Below are 21,169 nucleotides of genomic sequence, written 5' to 3' on the forward strand. Positions count from 1 at the left end.
AAAATTTCATCTCTCGGTGAACAGCAAACTGAAATGAATCCGAGCTTGACTGCATAAGGTACATGCAGTTCTGTGCAGACTTATGATTAATAAAATAATATAGACATGCAAGTTTTCTACAAACTAAAGTTTTAAAACAGAACTCTCCCCATATCCAGAAAGAATATTGAGAAAATTACACAGGATGCTGATAGCATCCCCATTATGCAAAACATAAACCTTATGCAAAACATAAACCTTATTTGGCTAGAAAAACAGATCAACCTGTTAGCAAAAAAAGGACTCAAGAAGCAATGACATGAGTGCCTTTTCAAAACTTTAACACAAACAAAACAAACAGAAAAAGTCCTATTTTCTGTTATACTGATTTATGGAATTACCAGGTGTTTGTTATTGTTTATGATGTTATATCATGCTTCTTGTAAGAAGTTAATGAGTTCTGATAATTTTACTGCAGTTCTCCAAAATGTAGAGTTTTCTCCAATAGTGGCATAGGCTTACAGGTTATGCTTACTTACATCCTATGCTTCTGCTTACATTGTAGGGACGAGCCAAAAATTAGTACTGGCAACATGATTCAAAAAAGCAAAGCATATACAGCACCAGCCAAAAAAAAAAAAAAAAAAAATTATATATATATATATATATAAAATTTAAAAAATAATAATATTCACTTCATTCCTTCCAATAATTTGTCCAAATCTATTCAAACTATCCACTTCCACAACACTTTTTCTAATTTAAATTTATGCTCCTTTGTGCATCAACTAAGATAGTGTAAAAATCCCATCAGAATTCACTACAATTAGGTTACCATGCAGATGCTTAGTTTCCAGAGACTGAAATTTACAGAACTACAGTCTTTCTTTGTAAGAATATTCTTTTGTGCCTCCTGACAAAATCTTGATGCATTTCTCTCTGCATCTTTCCAACATATCTGCATTACTAAATGATGTTTCCAAACACGTATGCAGTATTCCACATGTGGCCTAACCGCTGTTTTATAAAATGGGATAATCACTTTTTTTGTCCCTGCTGGAAAATTCCTGTATATCATTGACAGAACCCCTTAAGCTGTTTTAGCAGCCTGTTTGCAGTGCTCAGAGAATTTCATGTTAGAACAAACAATTATCCCTAGATCTCTTTCACGCCAATTGGGCTAGCTGGGTGGGTAAAGTGCCTGCCTAGCAACCTAAAGGTCATGGGTTCGAATCCCGCCTTGGGCTTGGAGCAGAGCAGAAAATGTAAAAATATCTTGGGAGGTGCAATATGGCCACAGAAGCCGATGTGCCAACAACTAACAAAAAAAAAAAAAAAAAAAGTAAAGATCTCTTTCACACTCTGAGTTTAATTTTTCTCTGCATCCAATTCCTTGGTGAATGTTGTTGTTTGTTATTTGGTTTTTAGGAGCATTAGCAACTAAGGCCATATTGCTCCGGGATATGCGGTGGTCATTCCTTGACCTTTCCGCATACTCCGTATTTGGTGGTGACGGGCTCGAACCCCGGTCTAATCAAGAAGCATGTGCTACGCACTGCTGCTCCTTCCCACCTGGCTACGGAGGCACCCGATTCCTTGGTGAAAACAACATAGTAAGCCAATTAGACTGGCCAGACATGATCTTCCTTTAAGAAGTCCATGTTATTATTGCCTTATTTTACTCCTCTCAAGATGACTATGCATTACTTCCTTAACTACTGACTCCATTATTTTCCCTGGCACAGAAGTCTAACTTAAAAGTTTGTAGTTACTCACTTTAGCCATTGAACCATCCATGTCCAGTCCAGTCCAGTTGTCAGCAACATGTACAGATTGCCCATAGATATGCCATTCATATCAAGTGGACCAATGTGACTCATTCCTTCTAGTTAACATAAGCAAAGAATTCCTTGCTATGGTTCTTTGAAAAAGATATCTGATAATCTTCTTTGGCACTCCTCTCTGAGTCACTTGATTACAGACTGATTTGAACTTACTGTTACAATTTATAATCATCCCATGAACCTTGAACACTGTATAAAAGCATAACAAACTCTAGTATTACCTCCCTGAACATTTTCATTTGGCATTTACATTTTTTAAAATTAGTCTGTTCCACTGAAGAGTCTAACATATTACTGAGCCCGTTATAATCACTTTTCCAAAAAAGAAAATCCCTTCTCTTTTTGGCCTTCACAGTAATTATTTCTTTGAATAAATCTTACATCAGTATATTGCGATATCATTGCTACCTAAAGTTTAGTCTAAGATTCTTAATATATGATGAATCATTGCCAATAACCAGATGAAGAATATTACATTCTCTTGTTGCTTCTCTAACATGTTGGTTAGAAAACAGTCATCTGAGTGAGCTGGCAAATGCATGAATTTCAATCGATATTTGGAGAGTTAAAATCTCAATAAGATATTCTGATTTGATGCCCTTCTCTTATTTATCTGTACAGTTCTTCATTTTCCTTTTAACAACCATTTGGCATATAAAATACTCTTATGGTCACATTGTTTTCCTAGTGTTTTATGTCACACCAGGACACCATTACACTGGCAACCTATGTCCACTAGTTGTACTGTTTTAGAATCTATGTGATTCTTAACCAAAGGCATAACTCCTCTACCCCATCTTCTCTGTCCTTTTTGTGACCTTACATCACGCACATGGGAATTCTATGGGATTCTTCCACTTGTTCAGATTACGAACCTAAGGGGGCATAAATTCAAATTAAGAAAAGACAGATGTAGAATAGATGTACGGAAATTTGCCTTTAGCCAGCGGGTGGTTAATTGCTGGAACAAACAATTAACAAACAAACAATTCCATCTGTCTTTGTGGAAGTTGATAGGATGAATAAATTTAAGGAGGAACTGGACAGGCATTTGGAGGGAATGGTGTGATTTTTTTTTTTTTGGCTGATGCTGCATAAGCTCATACACTTGCTTTCTTGCATCACATGCCGCTACTACTACTACTACTACATGCACATACAAAAAGATACTTAAAATAATGAGAGACTGCACAAATGGTACTCAAGGGGTGACTGTGGATGAGCGAGTGGGAGGACATAAGTATGAATATGTAAGTAAAAGATCATTATCCTGAGTCCAAAATGGATGGAATTTTCTCCAACTAACTCCCTCCCCACTCCTATTAGTTATTCTCTTGGCTGCTCCTACTCCAGCTGGGATGCATGACTTGGCATTCCCACCAAATATTTAGAATAGAACAAAAATAGCCATAAGGACAAACTAGAAACTTCACCAAAAGATAGCTTTCTTTTCATGTGCAATATTTCTGAATACAGACAACTAAAAGAAAATATGCTTGGAATACAAAAATTAATATCTTAAATGTAGAGATCATCACCAGATGTGTCTAACTGGGGTGGGAGGAACATAGTGAAATACTTGAACATGGCACAGACCCAATGGAGAAGACGAGCTTGATCCCAAAATTCTGGTGAGCCTACACTAAACTTGCAGTGTCAAACAGCTGGTGACACTGTGTAACATGCAATATTATAGTGCTACATCCTTTTTTTGTTGTCCTACTTACACCAGCAAAGCAAAAGTTGTCCCACAGCATGCAAAGGTTGTAAAATAACTCATGATGATGCTACTGGCCATTCCCAATCCTGAGTCCTTTCCCACTGGTTGCCACTCTGTCTCAACACTTAATCTAATGCCTAATATAACTCTCCTATCCTATCAATCCATTTTCTTTCACTTTTTTTTCTTTTTTGGAGCTCACTTTCTGGAACCACAGTATCCCAGAGCAGCAGAGTATCAAGGAATGGAGCAGGCAGCCTGTTTCCTTGTGGCAATGGATGAGAATTAGTGAGCAAATTTCCAGATGATTTTCTGCTGATTGGTTGCTAAGTCACCAGTCATAGAGCCTACACAATGTGCACAACTGGCTATGCAGAGATGCTACAAGATAGATGGCATAGATAGAGTGCTGGGTGATCCTGCTGAACCACTAGACGGAAGTACATACATACATGTCCTTTTTGTATACTTAACAATATAAAAGTGAATTCTTGGAAAATTGAATAATTTGTCATATTAAGGAGACCTACAGACCTGTGAAAGTATCATAGGAAAGGGCAAGAGCTATTGAGTGTGTTTACCAAATTTTATCTAGATTGATTAAGGAGAGACAGCAATATTAGATTGTAAAAATCAATTCAGATTATAAGCTTTACAATGGGATACTCTGTAGACATTGTCGAGGTATTTGCAATTTTGAAGGATTGCCCCCATATGCTTGTTGAAATTATGGAACAAAAAGCACAAGGGGATAAGTTTTTCTCGGGTAATCTGAGATGTTGTTTTACCCAACTTTTAGTTAGTATTCAGTACTTTTGCTGAAGCATGGCCTATGTCGATAGCAGAAGCAGCAAAAGCAACTCCACAGCCAAAGGAAGACCCGGCAGTACTATTAAAAGTCAAAGAAGACAACTACCTCGGCACAAATGAGGTCAAACAAGAAGCAATTTCCAAGCTCAAGCCTGAGTTCAAAGATCAGTGATCAAAACTCTTAAGAATGATTTTAGGGATAAAGGTTTACTCATAGAAGCAGTTAAAGCACGACTTGGAGAGAATTGAAACATGAAGCACAGTGTAGCTTCTTGGCTTAAGGCACCAAAGAAGTTGGACTCACAATCATTATTTTTGATGATGATATGAAAAGACTACTACTCAGGATTTCTAAGAGGTACAAGCTAAACGTTATAATAATTTATGCACCAACATCGAGCCATGATGATAAAGAGGCTGAAGAAATGTACACTGAAATTGAGTCTTCTAGATAACCAGAAAACCCACTACACTATCATTATGGGGGAATTCAATGCTAAGGTTGGAAAGAGACAAAACAGCACAGAAAGGAGAACTATAGGAAATTTTGGAATTGGTGAAAGAAATGAAAGAGGTGAAAGACTTGTGGAATTTGCAGAATCTCGAGGATTGTCAGTAATGAACACTTTTTTCAAGAAAAGGGTGAACAGAAAGTGGACATGGAAGAGCCCAAATGGATTAACAACTAATGAAATCAACTTCATCCTCACTAACAGAAGATATATCGTGAATGATGTTAGTGTCCTGAACAAGGTAAATGTTGGAAGTGATCACAGAATGGTAAGATGCACACTTGATATAGATGCAAGAAAAGAAAGGAAAAAACTGACTTGAGTAAATAATACGAAGGTCTTTGAGGTAACAGAAGAGGAGAAAAAGCAGTATGTACTGGAACTTAAGAACAAGTTTGAGCTTCTGCAGATGGCTCAGGACCAAAATATTGATGAGGAAGATTACAACTTTCTGAAAGTGATAAAGCCCAAGAAACCTATAGGTAAAAAGAAATACAAAGAAGAAAAAATTAGTCAAGAAACACTGGTCATGATGACCAGAAGACGACAAATGAAAAGCAGGATAAACACTGACAAAGAGAAAAACTGAGTATACTGAGTTATGCAAAGCCATTAGAAAGAGACTCAGAGAGGCCATAAGAAGATTTAACACAAGAAAAGTAAAACAAGCATTAAGGGAAAACAAAGGACTTAAATCAGCAGGCATGAGCAGTAATACAGAAAGACAAATGTTACTGAAACTGAAGAATAGTGATGGTGTACTTATAAATAGCAGATAAGGCATAATTCAAATAGCAGAAGACTACTATAGAGAATTATACAAGGAGCAAGGGAATGATGCCAGCAGTGGGGAAGATGGATCACAAATTAGTAACACATACGACATACCCAATATCCTTCCTGATCAGGTAGAACATGCATTGAAGAAAATGAAGAATCAGAAAGCCCCGGGGGAAGATGAAGTTACTGTAGAGTTGTCAAAATTGGAAGGAAGAGACATGGCACAAAAACTGGCAAGACTCTTCACAAAATGCATTAGAAAAGGTGTGATGCCTAATCAGTGGAATAATGCAACCATACTTTTGCTGAAAAAGAAGAGAGATAAATCAGAAATTGGAAATTATAGACCAATTAGCTTGATATCCCACATCTACAAGTTGTTCACGAGAGTAGTAGTAGTAGTGGTATGTGATGCAAGAAAGCAAGTGAGAGCTTATGCAGCATCAGCCAAAAAAAACAAAAAAAACGCACCATTCCCTCCAAATGCCTGTCCAGTTCCTCCTTAAATTTATTTAACCTATCAACTTCCACAAGGACAGATGGAAGTTTGTTCCAGCAATTAACCACCCGCTGGCTAAAGGCAAATTCCGCACATCTATTCTACATCTGTCTTTTCTTAATTTGAATTTATGCCCTCTTAGGTTTGTATTCTGAACAAGTGGAAGGATCCTATCAGAATTCAGCGTGCTCAACCCATTCAAGGCCTTATACACCTCAATCAGATCACCGTGCAGGTACCTAGTCTCCAGCCACTGTAATTTGCAGAACTTAAGCCTCTCTTGGTAAGAGGATCCCTTCATTCCCCTCACCAATCATGTTGCCCTTCTCTGTACACGCTCAAGCAAATCTACATCCTTCCTAAAATGAGGCCTCCAGACCTGTATACAGTACTCAAGGCATGGCCTGACCATTGCCTTATACAGAGGGACAATCACCTCCTTTTCTCTGCTAGCAAAATTCCTATATATCATTGACAAAACCCCATGACCTACCCTGGCAGCCTGTCTGCATTGCTCAGAAAACTTCATATCTGACTGTATAATTACTCCCAGGTCTTTTTCTTTTCTACCACCTTAAGAGTAGTACCACACAGTTGGTACGTTTCTCTGGGGTTACTTCTACCCATATGCAGTACTTTGCATTTGTCAAAGTTAAACTTTATTTGCCACTTCTTAGCCCTTCTGCCCAAATTATCTAGATTCTGTTGCAGTAGCACACTGCCATTACTGTCATTAACAACCCTGCCAACCTTTGTATCATCTGCAGACTTCGACACTAAGCCTGATATACCTTCATCAATATCATTGATAAATATACAAAACAACAGAGGACCCAACACTGAACCCTGTGGGACTCCACTAATAACATTAGTCCACAAAGAGCTGCACCCATTAATTACCACCATCTGTCTTCTCCCACTCAACCATCCTTTTATCCATTGTGGCAACTTACCCTTAATACCATTCTGCTCCAATTTGTACAATAGTATTCCATGCGCAACAGTGTCAAAAGCTTTCCTGAAATCCAAATATATGATATCAAAATTATTTTTTGCATCCAGTTCCTTTGTAACCACATCATAATATCCAATCGAATTTGTCAGACAAGACTTTCCCTTAACAAACCCATGCTGTGTCTGAATTAGTGCACAGTCTTGTCTAGATGATCCTGCAATGCATCTTTAACCAGTGACTCCATTATTTTACCCGGAACAGAAATTAAACTAACTGGGCTGTAATTACTCGTGCCACCCTTCGATCCCCCTTGGTGAATTCGGGATACATTTGCACATCTCCCGTCTGTGGGGATCTCCCCTGAGTCTAAGGATGCTCTCATAATTATGGCTAAGGGTTTGCTTAGTTGCTTTGCCACCTGCTTTAATATAACTGGATAGATCCCATCCACCCCAGATGCCTTTCTTATGTTCAACAATTTCTCCTCCAGTTTGTTCTCAGTTATTACAAAATCATTAAGCACCCTGCTACAATTTGATAACCTTCTGCCATTTTTCAAACCTTAATAACTCCTCATGTGTGAATGTAGATGCAAAATACTCATTCAGTTTGTTTGCTATCTGAGCAGGATCATCAACAGTCGAACCATCGATATCAAGTGGACCAATCAGATTCATCCCCTTCCTTTTAGAGTTTATATAAGTAAAGAAATCCTTGCTGCTTTTCTTAGTATTTTTTGCCAAAGATTTCTCGTAATCTGCCTAACCTCCTTTGTGACCTGATTACAGACTAGCTTATATCTGTCATAGGCTTCTGAGTCGCTTGATAATTTTTATGCATCCCATGCATTTTTCTTCTCTGTCACGAGTCTCATTAGTTCATTTGATAACCATTTAGGCCTAAACCTTAAACAATATTTCTTAATAGGTATGAAACTTTTAGTAGCATCCATGATAAATTCCTTGAATGCTTCCCACTTAGAATTTACTGTTGGTAACATCGTCAGTTGATCCCACTGTACAGAATTTAAAAACTGTCTGAGACCACTGTACTCACCTTTAAGGAAGCAAAAACCCTTTCCTTTACCTCTGATGGTAATTATATCTTTAAGTAAATCGCACATCAGTACACTGTGATCACTGCCACCTAGTTGTTCCTTTATATGCAAATTCTTAATACACGAATGATCACTGCTGATAACCAGATCAAGAGTATTACCGTCTATGGTTGCCTCTCGAACATGCTGCTGCAGAAAACAATCATCCAGTAAATCCTCAAAAGTCTTACTAGTGTGTGAGTGACCAACCCACAAGTTCCAGTCAATATCTGGGAAGTTAAAATCCCCCATTATAAAACATTCTGATTTACTAGCCCACTATTTCTCTGTAGAATTGTTCATTGTACTCATTCGAGTCATTAGGCCTATAACACACTCCTACTCTTATTTTTGCTTTCGCAGTGCTTATGTCTTACTAAACTGACTAAAACAGTGCACTGTTCATCTATATCAACTGGATGCACTTATTTTGATTTTATGTTTTTATTAATGAACAGCATCACACCTCCTCCCTTCTTATCCTTTCCATACACATTGTACTCCCCAAATTCCAGTTCTGCATTCCTTATATCTGTGTGACACCACATCTCTGTTATCCCAACAATATCTGCCTTTGATGTCTTGACCAACACTTCAAATTCATCAAATTTATTTACTATACTTCTAGCATTGGTATACATGCAAGTATACATGTACCTATCCTTATTATTAGTTACCCTAACACATCCCATATACCCACCTGTTTCACGATGACTGCCATCAGTCCCTGAAACCCCCAGCACCCCTCACTCCAGGTCGCTACTTATTCTAATAGAAGTTGCGCAAGAATCACCTTCACCTCTGCCTGTGGCTACCTTTAACCTTTTAGTCTGTGAATCCCCCCAAGCTAGCAGTTTTCCGACCCACCTAACACTGCCTCGATAGCATCAGCAAATATTCTTGCACCCTTTCCATTTAAGTGTATCCCATCCCTGTAGAAGCAGTCTCTCCTGTTAACAAGCACAGACCACGCTGAAAAAAATTCTACCCCTTGAGCCTTGTACATTCCCTCCAGGGCCAAACTGATTGACAAGACTCTCATCATGTATTCCCTCCTATCATGTCTGGGCAGAATTGCAGACACTTTCAAATTTAACCCTGACTCACGACTTTTTGCAACATTGACCTGTACTTGTTAAGTGAATCTGCAGATCTCTTACTCTTAATGTCATTGGTGCCAACGTGTACAACAATATCACCTTTTGTGCCCTTAAAAAATGATATATGCTTTACAACATCATCAACTTTTGCCCCTGGCAGACATACCCTGGTCCTGTTCCATCTATCCTTTTTACACAATATATTCCCTGTCTCCCTGACAACAGAGTCACCAACAATAACTAGTTCCTTTGGGACAAGTGCATTCTGCCTTGGAAATTGCCGCTCTGTTGCCTGATGCCCAGGAGTGAGCTCTGGCGTTGAGTTGGGCAGCTGAGAGCTTGACGGGCCCCTCATATTAATTTCTTCGAGGGCATCTACCCTACACCTCAAGCCCTCATAGACGCTCAGTAGAATGCTGAGTTGATGCCTAATTTCTAGACAACTCTCTGCACCTGGCACACACAAAGACATCCTGCTTGGGTAGATCATGTTCTGTTCCAGAGAGTTCGGCAAACATTTCACATTGCACATTTTTTTAGGCTGTGATGCATTGGAGAATTACCCCCTCAGTCATCTATCCATTTGTCTGAACGAATTATATTGGGAATCAGACTGTTAGATAATTAGAGAAACACATAGATTAGGCAGCAAACTCAAGTAAAGGACATTCTTATCAAAACTAAAGAACTAAAATGGTCTTGGGCAGGACACAACAACGAAAATGGACAGAGTCATTACTAACATTAGGACAGTAAATTAGATCTTGGAATGTTCTGGACAACTTAAAAGTCTGCTGCGAGGACAGAGGCTATCTATTGGTTGAATGGTCCACCACTTCCAAGATTTTGTGGTGTTTCCTGACATTTGACATTTTAAATGCTTGGTATAAGGCCACTTTGCTAAATAAGAAGAAGGGATAAGAAGATGCATACAGCCATATCATTTGTGGACATTGTACAGGTGCAAGCGACACTCATACAGCTCACAATAAAAAGGATCCCCCCAATATGCACAAACTTCAGGAACAGGAAGAGGGCATGCAACCATTCAGTTAGAGATGCAGTTTACCATTAATACAAAAGAGCAACAGAAATTATAAAGAAAAAGACAAATTATGGACAGAATCCCAAATGGCACAAATCAAGATAACTCTCAAACCCCTTCAGATTAATGAGTAAAAATCTAACCTGTTGTTTTTTTTAATGATACTGATGAAGGCATATCAGGCTTGATGTTTAAGTTTAGAGATTATATAAAGTTTAGCAGGATGGTTAAAGACAGTAATCAGGATATGAGTTAACAGGTCGTAGCTGACGGTACTGCATACAGGTAGCAGTAGAATTTGGGGAGGGGGGAGTGCAGAATTTATGAACTTGTTAATGTTCATAAGAATATTAGTATTATTATGAACAATAATACAGTCAGTCCTCGTATAGCACGATAGTTGTGTTTCTAGAAACCCTCGTGCAATATAAACAACAGGCCCTATGGGAAAAATAGGGTTAGGTGCCGACCACACAAGATTGAACACACACATTTGTAACCAAAACATTACCAAACACAATAAATTACCATAATAAAATATTGCTAATGCTTTTGCTTCTATCGTAAGCAAACTTGTTTTTTGTTTGATTTTCTATCCAAACAGATGACAGCCATTCCATCTCTTCCAATTCTTTGTGTCTTAATCTAATGGATTTTAATTACACTTTGAGTTGTTCCTGCTATGAAAGTTGTTATTTTTTCTGCATTCTTTGTAATTCTCGGCGTTGCCTCATTTAGGGCTGTAGCACGTACAATATCACATGGTCTTTCATTTCACTCAAAGCATTTCACAATTTCATATTTTTTCTCTATCGACAGAGGCGGACTGGCCATAAGCCTTACCAGGGGAAACCCCGGTGGGCCAGAGGCCAGTATGATTTTGGCCATAAACGCTAGTATGAGGCCACTACAAATTTTCCCGGGTAAGAATTTTTGACCCAGTCCGCCTCTGTTTATCGATACTGCTTTTCTTTTTCTCTCTGAATCTGTAGTGTCTTCACCAGGACGCTTCCTTTTCACACCTTTTAAGTATTTTACTCATTTTTAGGGAATAAAGCCCAATTACAAAATGAGGAGGCACACTTGATACACATAAACAAAGATGGGTGCGTGTAGCAACTAAATAAACAACACCGTAAAGGCAGACACACACTATGAACAAACACCTCACTAGCTTACATTTTACTAAAGCACATTTCTGGGGGGTTACTACCATAAAACAATAAAAATAATTTCCAGTTGCGTTTCTGCTAGTGGAATCTGTTATAAACTGGTAGTAAACTCTATCTAATGGCATTTGCGATAATACCGATAGCTGGAATTGTGTGGGTTTTTACTTTATTATGGTGAAATGTTTTTCCCCTTCACTGATATAAAAAACATAAATACTTTTTCAGAATCTTCTCTTCATTCCTATTGTGTTGCGTTCAGTTGGGGTGATTCCACGTTCAACTCCCATTTCTTGACAACACAAAGGCGAATCGTGCATAAGCGAATTCGGTTTGTGTTATATATGATATCGTTCCCCTATTTATAAATTGTGTATGATCGAATTCATGTAGTGTAAACACGTGTTATACGAGGACTGACTGTACTAATATTCTACTTTAGGATTCTCCTGTATTTTTTTTTTTTAATATAGAATTGTCTATGCTGGTGATATACAGTAAACCCTCGCTAATCCAGTTACAGTTAATCCGGATTGAAATACTGAAAATTCTGTTCACAGTTGAATACTTTGAAAGACACACAGGATTTAGGAAGGCAGATGAGTCGTTCTGACTGCACAGAGCGAAAGAGTGGGAGAACATACATTACATTGTCTTGCGTGTTGTTCAGTATCGTTGACTCCGAGTCGGATGGATGTTATTGCTTACTTCTCATATATATGTACATGTAAGTTAACATATTTTATATAATTATGGGTTCTAATGAATTTAAAGGTGGAATAAAAAGAAAGCATATTACTTTAACTATCATTAACAAGCTCAAAGTGATAGACACTTGAAAATGGTGTTCCTGAAAAAAAAATTTCTGAAGAATTTGGTATTGGCTAATAGACTGTGTCAGATATTAAAAAAAAAAACGAATTTACAATGGCATTTCCTTTATAATTTGAAGTAGGGAGTGATAAAAACAGTGTTGCTGGAAGAAGCTATATTTAAGTGGTATTCACAGCAAGAATCTAGTGGTGTTGGCATGCAATGCCAACGCCACCTGATAAATGTATAAAAAGACAATACAATCATCCATCGATAGATGGATAAATGTATTGTCTTTTTATAGGTTTTAAATAAAGGCTCTATAGTGATATTTTTTTTATTTATTTTCATCCATTTATTTATTTAAATTTTCCATTTTTTTTTTTTTTAAGGGCTATCTTTTGCTTAACTAATCCAAATTGTCGCTTAATCCGGATCACCTCCTATCCCAATTAATATGGATTAGCGAGGGTTTACTGTACCACTGGTGATATTCTGGCTTATGTTACCCATTTATGGACAAATTCAATGGAAATGTTCAGTGAAACACAAGCAGTTGCTCTTGACATCTTAAAGGCTTTCAATCATGTTTGGCATAAAGGTCTTCTAAACAAGTTTCCATCTTATAGTTTGCCAACTATTTTTTGTAATTGGGTATCCAGTTTTCTCTCTGACCGCTCATTAAGGGTAATGGTAGATGGCTCTCTATCTTCTAACTTCTCCACTAATGCTGGGGTCCCCCAAGGTTCAGCTCTTTCCCCCACTCTTTCCCTCTTGTATCTTAATGACCTTCTTCCACTGACTATAAATCCTATCGATAGTTTTGCTGATGATAGCACATTGCATTACACTTTCCAGTTTAAGGAACCTTGCCCTACTCAATCAGCTTCAACTTCTCGAATACCCGCTACCAATTCCTTAAATTCCGATCTCCAGGTAATTTTTCATTGGGGCAACGACAACTTAGTTGATTTCAATACTTCTGAAACTCAGTCTTATATCTCGCAAAAAGGATTCTTCTGCTCCTATGCTTATCTTTTTTTGGTGACACTCCGATTTATAGGCAAGATGATATATCTCTTTTGGAGATTACCCTGACTTCTAATCTCTCCTGGCACAAGCACATTACAAACATTGCTTCCTCTGCATCTGAAAAACTCGGTTTTCTCTTTCGCTCTCTGCATCTTTTCTTCCAAACGGCTGCTCACTCTGTACAAATCGCAAATCTGCCCTACCATGGAATTTTGTTCCCACCTCTGGGACAGTGGCCCCAAAACCTCTCTCAGGCTTAATGATTCCATTCAGAAGAGGGCAGTTAGGTTAATTAATGACTCGTCTCTAACAGACTCTCCCCATTCTCTGTCTCACAGATGTTCTGTTTCTGCTGCATGCCCTTTCTACAGATACTTCCATAGGCACTGTTCTTCTGAATTGGCTTCTATAATTCCTGCTCTCTCTTCCAAAACAATCCGAACATGTGCTGCCATCACCAACATCCATTTACTGTCCAACTTCAAACTCACAGAACCAACTTTTCATAAAATACAGAATCATTTATTCATTCACCTGCCATTTTCTGGAACAACCATCCTTCATACGTATATCAGAGTGTCTTATAATGGGGGGTTTTAATTTCCCAGAGATTGACTGGAATTTCTAGGTTGTTCACTCACACACTAGCAAGGCTTTTGTGGATTTATTGGATGATTGTTTTCTACAGCAGCATGTTTGGGAGACATCGAAAAGGGAGTAATACTCTTGATCCGAGTATCAATAGTGATTCTTCATGGATTAAGAATCTGCAGATAAAGGAACAACTATGTGGCAGTGATCACAGTGTGCTGAAGTGGGATTTACTCAAAGAGGTAACTACCATCAAGGGTAAAGGGAAGGGTTTTTTACCTTCGTAAAAGTGACTACGGTGGTCTGAGAAAATTACAGTCTACAGAAGTTCAAGTCTAATGTCAACAAATATCTTCTTTCGTCTTGTCAACCTCCAGCCCATGCATGGTACTAAGTACACAGTTTATAATGCTTCTCGTGTTTGGGGTTTTCATAAAAAAAAAAAAAAAAAAAAATACAGAATCATTTCTCTAAATCAACATTTTACAAAAAAAAACAAAAAAGAAAACAAATTAAAAATATGAATAGATATGATGTGCTCTTGGGCACCACCAGCACCACTCTATAAAATGTTGCATGACAACAATTGGTAAAAAACTGAAATGTTCTGATAAGAATTCACCTAAAAATTTCTTGGAAGGTGATTATTCAACTTCCAGTGTTAGTGCCTGGAATCAGAGTTAGTGATGCCCTTTATGCTTCTGTAATGAGTTCACAGCAAATGTTGGGAAATAAAACATGCTGCAATCTTTATCTAACAACAAATCAGACTCCAGGACTGCTGGGAGTCATAGTGGAACAAGTAAATACAAAGGCTGTGTCAGGATAACGAAGAATAGAAACAGGTGCATGTATACTTGCATGTACACCAATGTTAAGAGTATAGTTAATAAATTTGATGAGCTTGAAGTGCTAGTCAAGATATCAAAGACTGATATTGTTGGGATATCAGAGACGTGGTGTCAAACAGACATAAACAGTGCAGAACTGGAATTTGGGGAGTACAATGTGTACAAGAAGGATAGACAGGACAGGAAGAGAGGAGAGGTTATGCTGTTAGTTAAGAAACACATTGAATCAAAGGATGTGCATCTAATTTATGTTGGTGGACAATGCAATGTTGAATCTGTTGGTGTGACATAAGCACTGGCATAGGAAAAATGAGAGGTGTGTGTTATAGGTGTAATGCATCTGACAAGTATAAGGAGCAATTGTGCAGAGAAATGAAGTGGCCAGTATATCAGAGTGTCTTATAATGGGGGATTTTAATTTCCCAGAGATTGACTGGAATTTCTGGGTTGCTCACTCTAACACTAGCAAGGTTTTTGTGGATTTATTGGATGATTGTTTTCTACATCAGCATGTTTGGGAGGAAACTAGAGGGAGTAATACTCTTAATCGGATTATCAATAGTGATTCTTCATGGATTAAGAATCTGCAGATAAAGGAACAACTAAGTGGCAGTGATCACAGTAGGCTGAAGTGGGATTTACTCAAAGAGGTAACTACCATCAAGGGTAAAGGGAAGGGTTTTTGCCTTCATAAAAGTGACTACGGTGGTCTGAGACAGTATTTAAATTCTAAACGGTGGGACCAACTGATGATGTTAAAAATAGCAAATTCAAAATGGGAAGCATTCAAAGAATTAATCTTGGAAGCTACTAGGCTTTTCATACCAACTAAGAAGTATTGTTCAAGATTTAGGCCTAATTGGATGTCAGATGAACTAATTAGACATGTGGCAGAGAATAAAAATGCATGGGATACATACAAATTAACAGGTGACACAGTAGCCTATGATAGCCAGAAGCTGGTCTGTAACCAAGTCACAAAGGAGGTTAGGCAGGCAAAGGCAGATTACGAGAAATCCTTGGCAAAGGATGCAAAGAAAAGCAGCAAAGGGTTCTTTACTTATGTAAACTCTAGAAGAAAGAGGATGAATCAGATTGGTCTATTTGATATCAATGGTTCAACTGTTGATGATCCTGCTCAGGTAGCTAACAAACTAAATGAATACTTTGCATGTACATTGACACATGAGAAGTTATTCAGCGAGGGGAATGCCAGAGGTGTATTAAACTCTGGCAGTAAGCTAGATAATCTTGTAATAACTGAGAGTAAAGTGGAGAAGAAATTGTTGACGATAAACAAAGGAAAGGCATTTGGTGTGGATGGGATCTATCCAGTTATATTAAAGGAGGCAGCAAAGGAAGTAAGTAAACCCTTAACCATAATTATGAGAGCTTCCTTGGACGTCAAGGGAGGTACCCATGGACTGGAGATGTGCAAATGTGACCCCAATCCACAAAGGAGGATCAAAGGGAGACAGGTAATTACAGACCTGTTAATTTAATTTCTGTTCCAGGGAAATTAATTGAGGCACAGGTTAAAGAAGCATTGTAGGATCATCTAGACAAGACTTCAGTTATAGCTTGGACGCAGCATGGGTTTGATAAGGGGAAGTCTTCTTTCACCAATCTGATTGGATACTATGATGTAGTCACAAAGGAACTGGATGCAAAGAATAATTTTGATATCATATATTTGGATCTCAGAAAGGCTTTTCATATTGTTGCACGTGGAAGACTGCTGCACAGATTGGAGCAGTGTGACATTGGAGGCAAACTGCTGCTATGGATAAAGGGATGGTTGAGAGAAAGAAGACAGAGAGTGGTAATCAATGGACACTGCTCTTTGTGGACTAATGCTATTAGTGGAGTCCACCAGGGTTCAGTGTTGGGGCCATTGTTGTTTTCTGTATTCATTAATGATACTGATAACGGCATACCAGGATTAATGTCCAACTTTGCAGATGATATGAAGGTCGGCAGGGTTGTTAATGACACTAATGGCAGTACGCTGCTGCAACAGGATCTAGAAAATTTGAGCAGATGGGCTGAGAGGTGGCGACTGAAGTTCAACATTGACAAATGTAAAGTACTGCATATTAGAAGTAGTAACCTCAGAGTAACGTATGAACTGTGTGGTACTACAATGACCTTGGTAGAGAGTGAAAAGGACCTGGGGGTAATTGTGCAGGCAGATATGAAGTTTTCTGAGCAGTGCATACGGTCTGCAAGGGTAGCTCATGGTGTCTTATCAGTGATATACAGTAATTTTTCTAGCAGGGATAAGGAGGGTGATTATCCACTTGTATAAGGTAATGGTCAGATCACACCTTGAGTACTGTATACAGGTCTGGAAGCCTCATTTTAAGAAGGATGTAGAACTGTTGGAATGAGTACAGTGAAGGGCAACAAGATTAGTGAATGGAACAACGGGTTGCTCTTATGAAGAAAGGCTTAAATTTTCAAATTACAGTGTCTGGAGACTAGGCACCTGCGTGGTGATCTGACTGAGGTGTATAAAGCCTTGAATGGTTTGAGCATGGTCAATGCTGATGGGATTCTTCCTCTTGCTCAGAATAATCACCTGAGAGGGCATAAATGTAAATTGAGGAAGGACAGTTGTTGGATGGATGTATGGAAGTTTGCCTTTAGCCAGCAGATGGTTGAATAGTGGAACAAAGTTCCATCTGTTGTTGTAGAAGCAGATAGCTTAAATAGATTCAAGGCAGAACTAGACAAATATTTGGAGCGAGTGGACGGGTGAAATAAGTAGGTTTTTTTTTTTTTTTTTTTTGGCTGATGCTATATAAGCTTGCTTTCTTGCATCATGTTATTTATTTTTTTGTTATTTGGTTTTTAGGAGCATTAGCAACTAAGGCCATATTTCTCCGGGGATATGCGGTGGTCATTCGCTGACCTTTCCGCATCCTCCGTATTTGGTGGCTCACGGGCTCGAACCCCGGTCTAATCAAGAAGCATGTGCTATGCACTGCTGCTCCTGCCCACCTGGCTACGGAGGCGCCACTCTTGCATCATGTGCCTTTGCTAATGCTAATGTCTGTAATGTCATATAGAATTCATCATGCTAAAACTGGTTACAGAAATTCCATTATTGTGCATTCATGTGTGCCCTCACTCCATCATAAACAAAGAACACAAAGGAATTCCATGCAGTTCCTTCATGTTCTTTCAGGTTGTACTTAACCCAGTAGTCATTTAAGAATGATAACAGGGTTCCACAAGCACAAGATTAATTAAATCCACTTAAAAATGTCCAGTAGTTCAACATCCGATTTTGAAATACTATACATGAAATGACACATTTAAAATTGCTGTAACAGATTCTTCTTTGAAGTTATTAGAATAGATGAGTACTTGGAATACTGACAGACTAAAGAGCTGTTTTATAATAAACAAATTACACAGTCTTAATTCTTCATACGACAAAAGATGAACATAAACATTCATAGTTCTCCCTAACATGTCACAAATAAAGTATATTTATTATTACCACTTGGATCAAATGGAATCAATAGAAACAGTAAGTTTATTATTATCCATAGAATAATGCAGCTTAAAAATTTTAATATGCTAAGTAAGATCTTAAAATTTTGATTGTTTTACACAGATCAGATTTTTTATGAATTATCTATATTCTTTCACTTCTTCAATTATGTTATACTAGAGAGAAAAATGAACGAGTAGTGATAAATTTTTCACACTTCTAGGATATCCAACAAGTCAAATTATGGTATACATGTATGAATAAATTAATTTCTACTGCCAAGTGAACTTCTCAAATTTATTTGATGATAATGGAATTGAATAAGTAAATAAAGTAATATAAATATTTTCAACCTATATTTTAATAAATCAATTTTTTCCCCACTTCTTACCTGGTACTGTCCAACTCCAATATGTTTTGGCTCTATTTTGACATATTCTAAAAGAGGATCCTGAAGTCTGCGTGCAATGGAGACTGTAACATAAATAACACAAGAAGATAAGATACAACAAAAGAAAATAATCAGTTTTACTTACGCATGATCTAGCACAAGGGCCAACCTTCAGTCAAACCCTTTTAATTTATTCAATAATATTTGCAATTAATAATTTACTATAACACCAAACAACAAATTTTGGGTCATATCTTGTTACAGGCATGAAAGTAAGTTTATTTTAGAGATTTTGGGGTGCTAAACATGGAAATAGTGTTTAAAACAGCAGATTGGTTCTTGTTTTCAACAAGGTATTTTTTATTTATATGGCAGTAACATGTAACTACGAATATACCTGTATCAAACAAAGGACCTTTTCGCCTTTTGCTTGTATTCAGCTTCGGGAGCATTCTTTTTCACCATCGAACAATCAGCTAAAATGGTGGCACTCCATTTGCTTTTGTATCTTTGTTCCATTGCTGTAATGTCTTGATGAAAGTGCTCCTCCATGTTCGTCACTGACAGCACCACACTTTGGCAGAAAAAATCCAGGTATGAGTGCAAGAAATGCACCTTCAATGATATGTTGCACCCCAGTTTTTCATAAGAAGTAATGAGATCTTCCACAAGCTGCCTGTAGTTGCCGGGTTTAACATTTCCTAGAAAACCAGTCAAAATTTTCGAAAGGCTTTCCACACTGATTTCTCACTATCACTAAGGACACATTCAAACTGTTTGTCTTTGAAACTTGCCTTATTTGTGGACCTATGAAAATGCCTGCCTTAATCTTCTCTGTGCTAAGACTTGGGAGTTTCAACAGAGAAACAACAGAACATAACACTACCCGACATTCTACTCCCCACACACTTTTTAAATCTGGCCTTTTGTGACACAGAGTTCTGTGTCACAAAAACAGAGTACACAATGCGGAGATGGGAGAAACCCCTGGTGCTGTTAGACAATTAACACACTTTACACATCACTCTAGCTGGAGAAGCTTCCACTCATTTATCATGGAGCTCATTTCAAGATCCAGTGATAAGCAGCATCTAATTTGGATCTCTCTCTTAAACTTCTATAATTATACCATGCAGTGGGTTCAAAACAATGAAATATTTTAGCAAGTGTCATTAGTATTATTATTAAAATTCTAATAATATGACTTCCTTGAGACTTGTCACATTTTCTCAAGTATGACAAGCTAGGACCTCCTACCCAGGGGTCTAAAATGCCCATGGAACTGATATTCAGGTGACACTTGAGTCAAGTGGACAGAATTTTAGTGAAGCCCGGTCATTCTGTGACAACCAAATCCTCTGCTTGCATGATGGTGGGATTTCACTAACACTGGGGCGCCTCCGTAGCCAGGTGGGAAGGAGCAGCAGTGCGCAGCACACGCTTCTTGATTAGACCGGGGTTCGAGCCCGTCACCACCAAATAGGGGGGGATGCGGGGAGGTCAGGGAATGACCACCGCATATCCCGGAGCAATATGGCCTTAGTTGCTAATGCTCCTAAAATCCAAATAACAACAACAACAACTAACACTGGGTATAACCCCTAATGTTAATAAGTATCTTCTTTCATCTCATCAACCTTTCACATTCAACCCTAACTCGCGACTGTTTTTCAACACTGACCTATACTTGTTGAGTAAATCTGCAGATCTCTTACTCTTAGTGCCATTTGTACACGTTGGAACTAATGACATTAAGAGTAAGAGATCTGCAGATTTACTCAAAAAGTATAGGTCAATGTCAAAAAAAAGTCGTGAGTTAGAGTTGAATGTGAAAGTGTCTGCAATTCTGCCCAGACACGATAGGAGGGAGTATATGACGAGAGCCTTGTCGATCAGTTCGGCCCTGGAGAGATTGTGCAAGGATCAAGCAGTTGAATTTTTTTTAAGCCTGGTCTGTGCTTGTTAACAGGAGAGACTGCTTCTATGGGGTACACTTAAATATTTGCAAATATGGTGCAAGAATATTTGCTGATGCTATCGAGGCATTGTTAGGTGGGTTGGAAAACTGCTAGCTTGCGGGGGATACACAGACTAAAAGGTTAACAGTGGCTGCAGGCAAAGGCAAAAGCGATTCTTGCACTGCTCCTATTAGAATGAGCAGCAGCATGTAAAGCAAGGTAATGGAGATTTCAGGACTATTCTAAGTCATAGTGGACAAATAAATATATGGGCTGTGTTAGGGTAACTAAGAGTAGAAACAGGTGCATGTATACTTGCATGTACATCAATGCTAGGAGTATAGTTAATAAATTTTATGAGCTAGAAGTGCTAGTCAAGACATCAAAGGCAGATATTGTTGGGATATCAGAGATGTGGTGTCACACAGATACAAGCAGTGCAGAATTGGAATTTGGGAGTACATGTGTACAGAAAGGATAGACAAGAGAGGAAGGGAGATTGGAACTTGTGGTTTGGTCACT

At 38.2% G+C, this 21,169-nt stretch overlaps 1 protein-coding gene across 1 annotated transcript in view; it reads right to left on the reverse strand.

The window, feature by feature from the left end:
* LOC150079551 (S1 RNA-binding domain-containing protein 1) overlaps positions 1-21,169 on the reverse strand; it is a 190,264-nt gene that overhangs the window by 59,555 nt on the left and 109,540 nt on the right. The window contains exon 14 of the mRNA XM_090383104.1: positions 18,690-18,772. Within this exon, the coding sequence (XP_090239230.1) occupies positions 18,690-18,772 (83 nt within the window). The remainder of the gene's footprint in view (positions 1-18,689; positions 18,773-21,169) is intronic.

The sequence above is a fragment of the Mastigoproctus giganteus genome, chromosome 10 (genome assembly GCF_048544385.1).
Source record: "Mastigoproctus giganteus isolate SK-2022 chromosome 10, ASM4854438v1, whole genome shotgun sequence".
NCBI lineage: Eukaryota > Metazoa > Arthropoda > Arachnida > Uropygi > Thelyphonidae > Mastigoproctus > Mastigoproctus giganteus.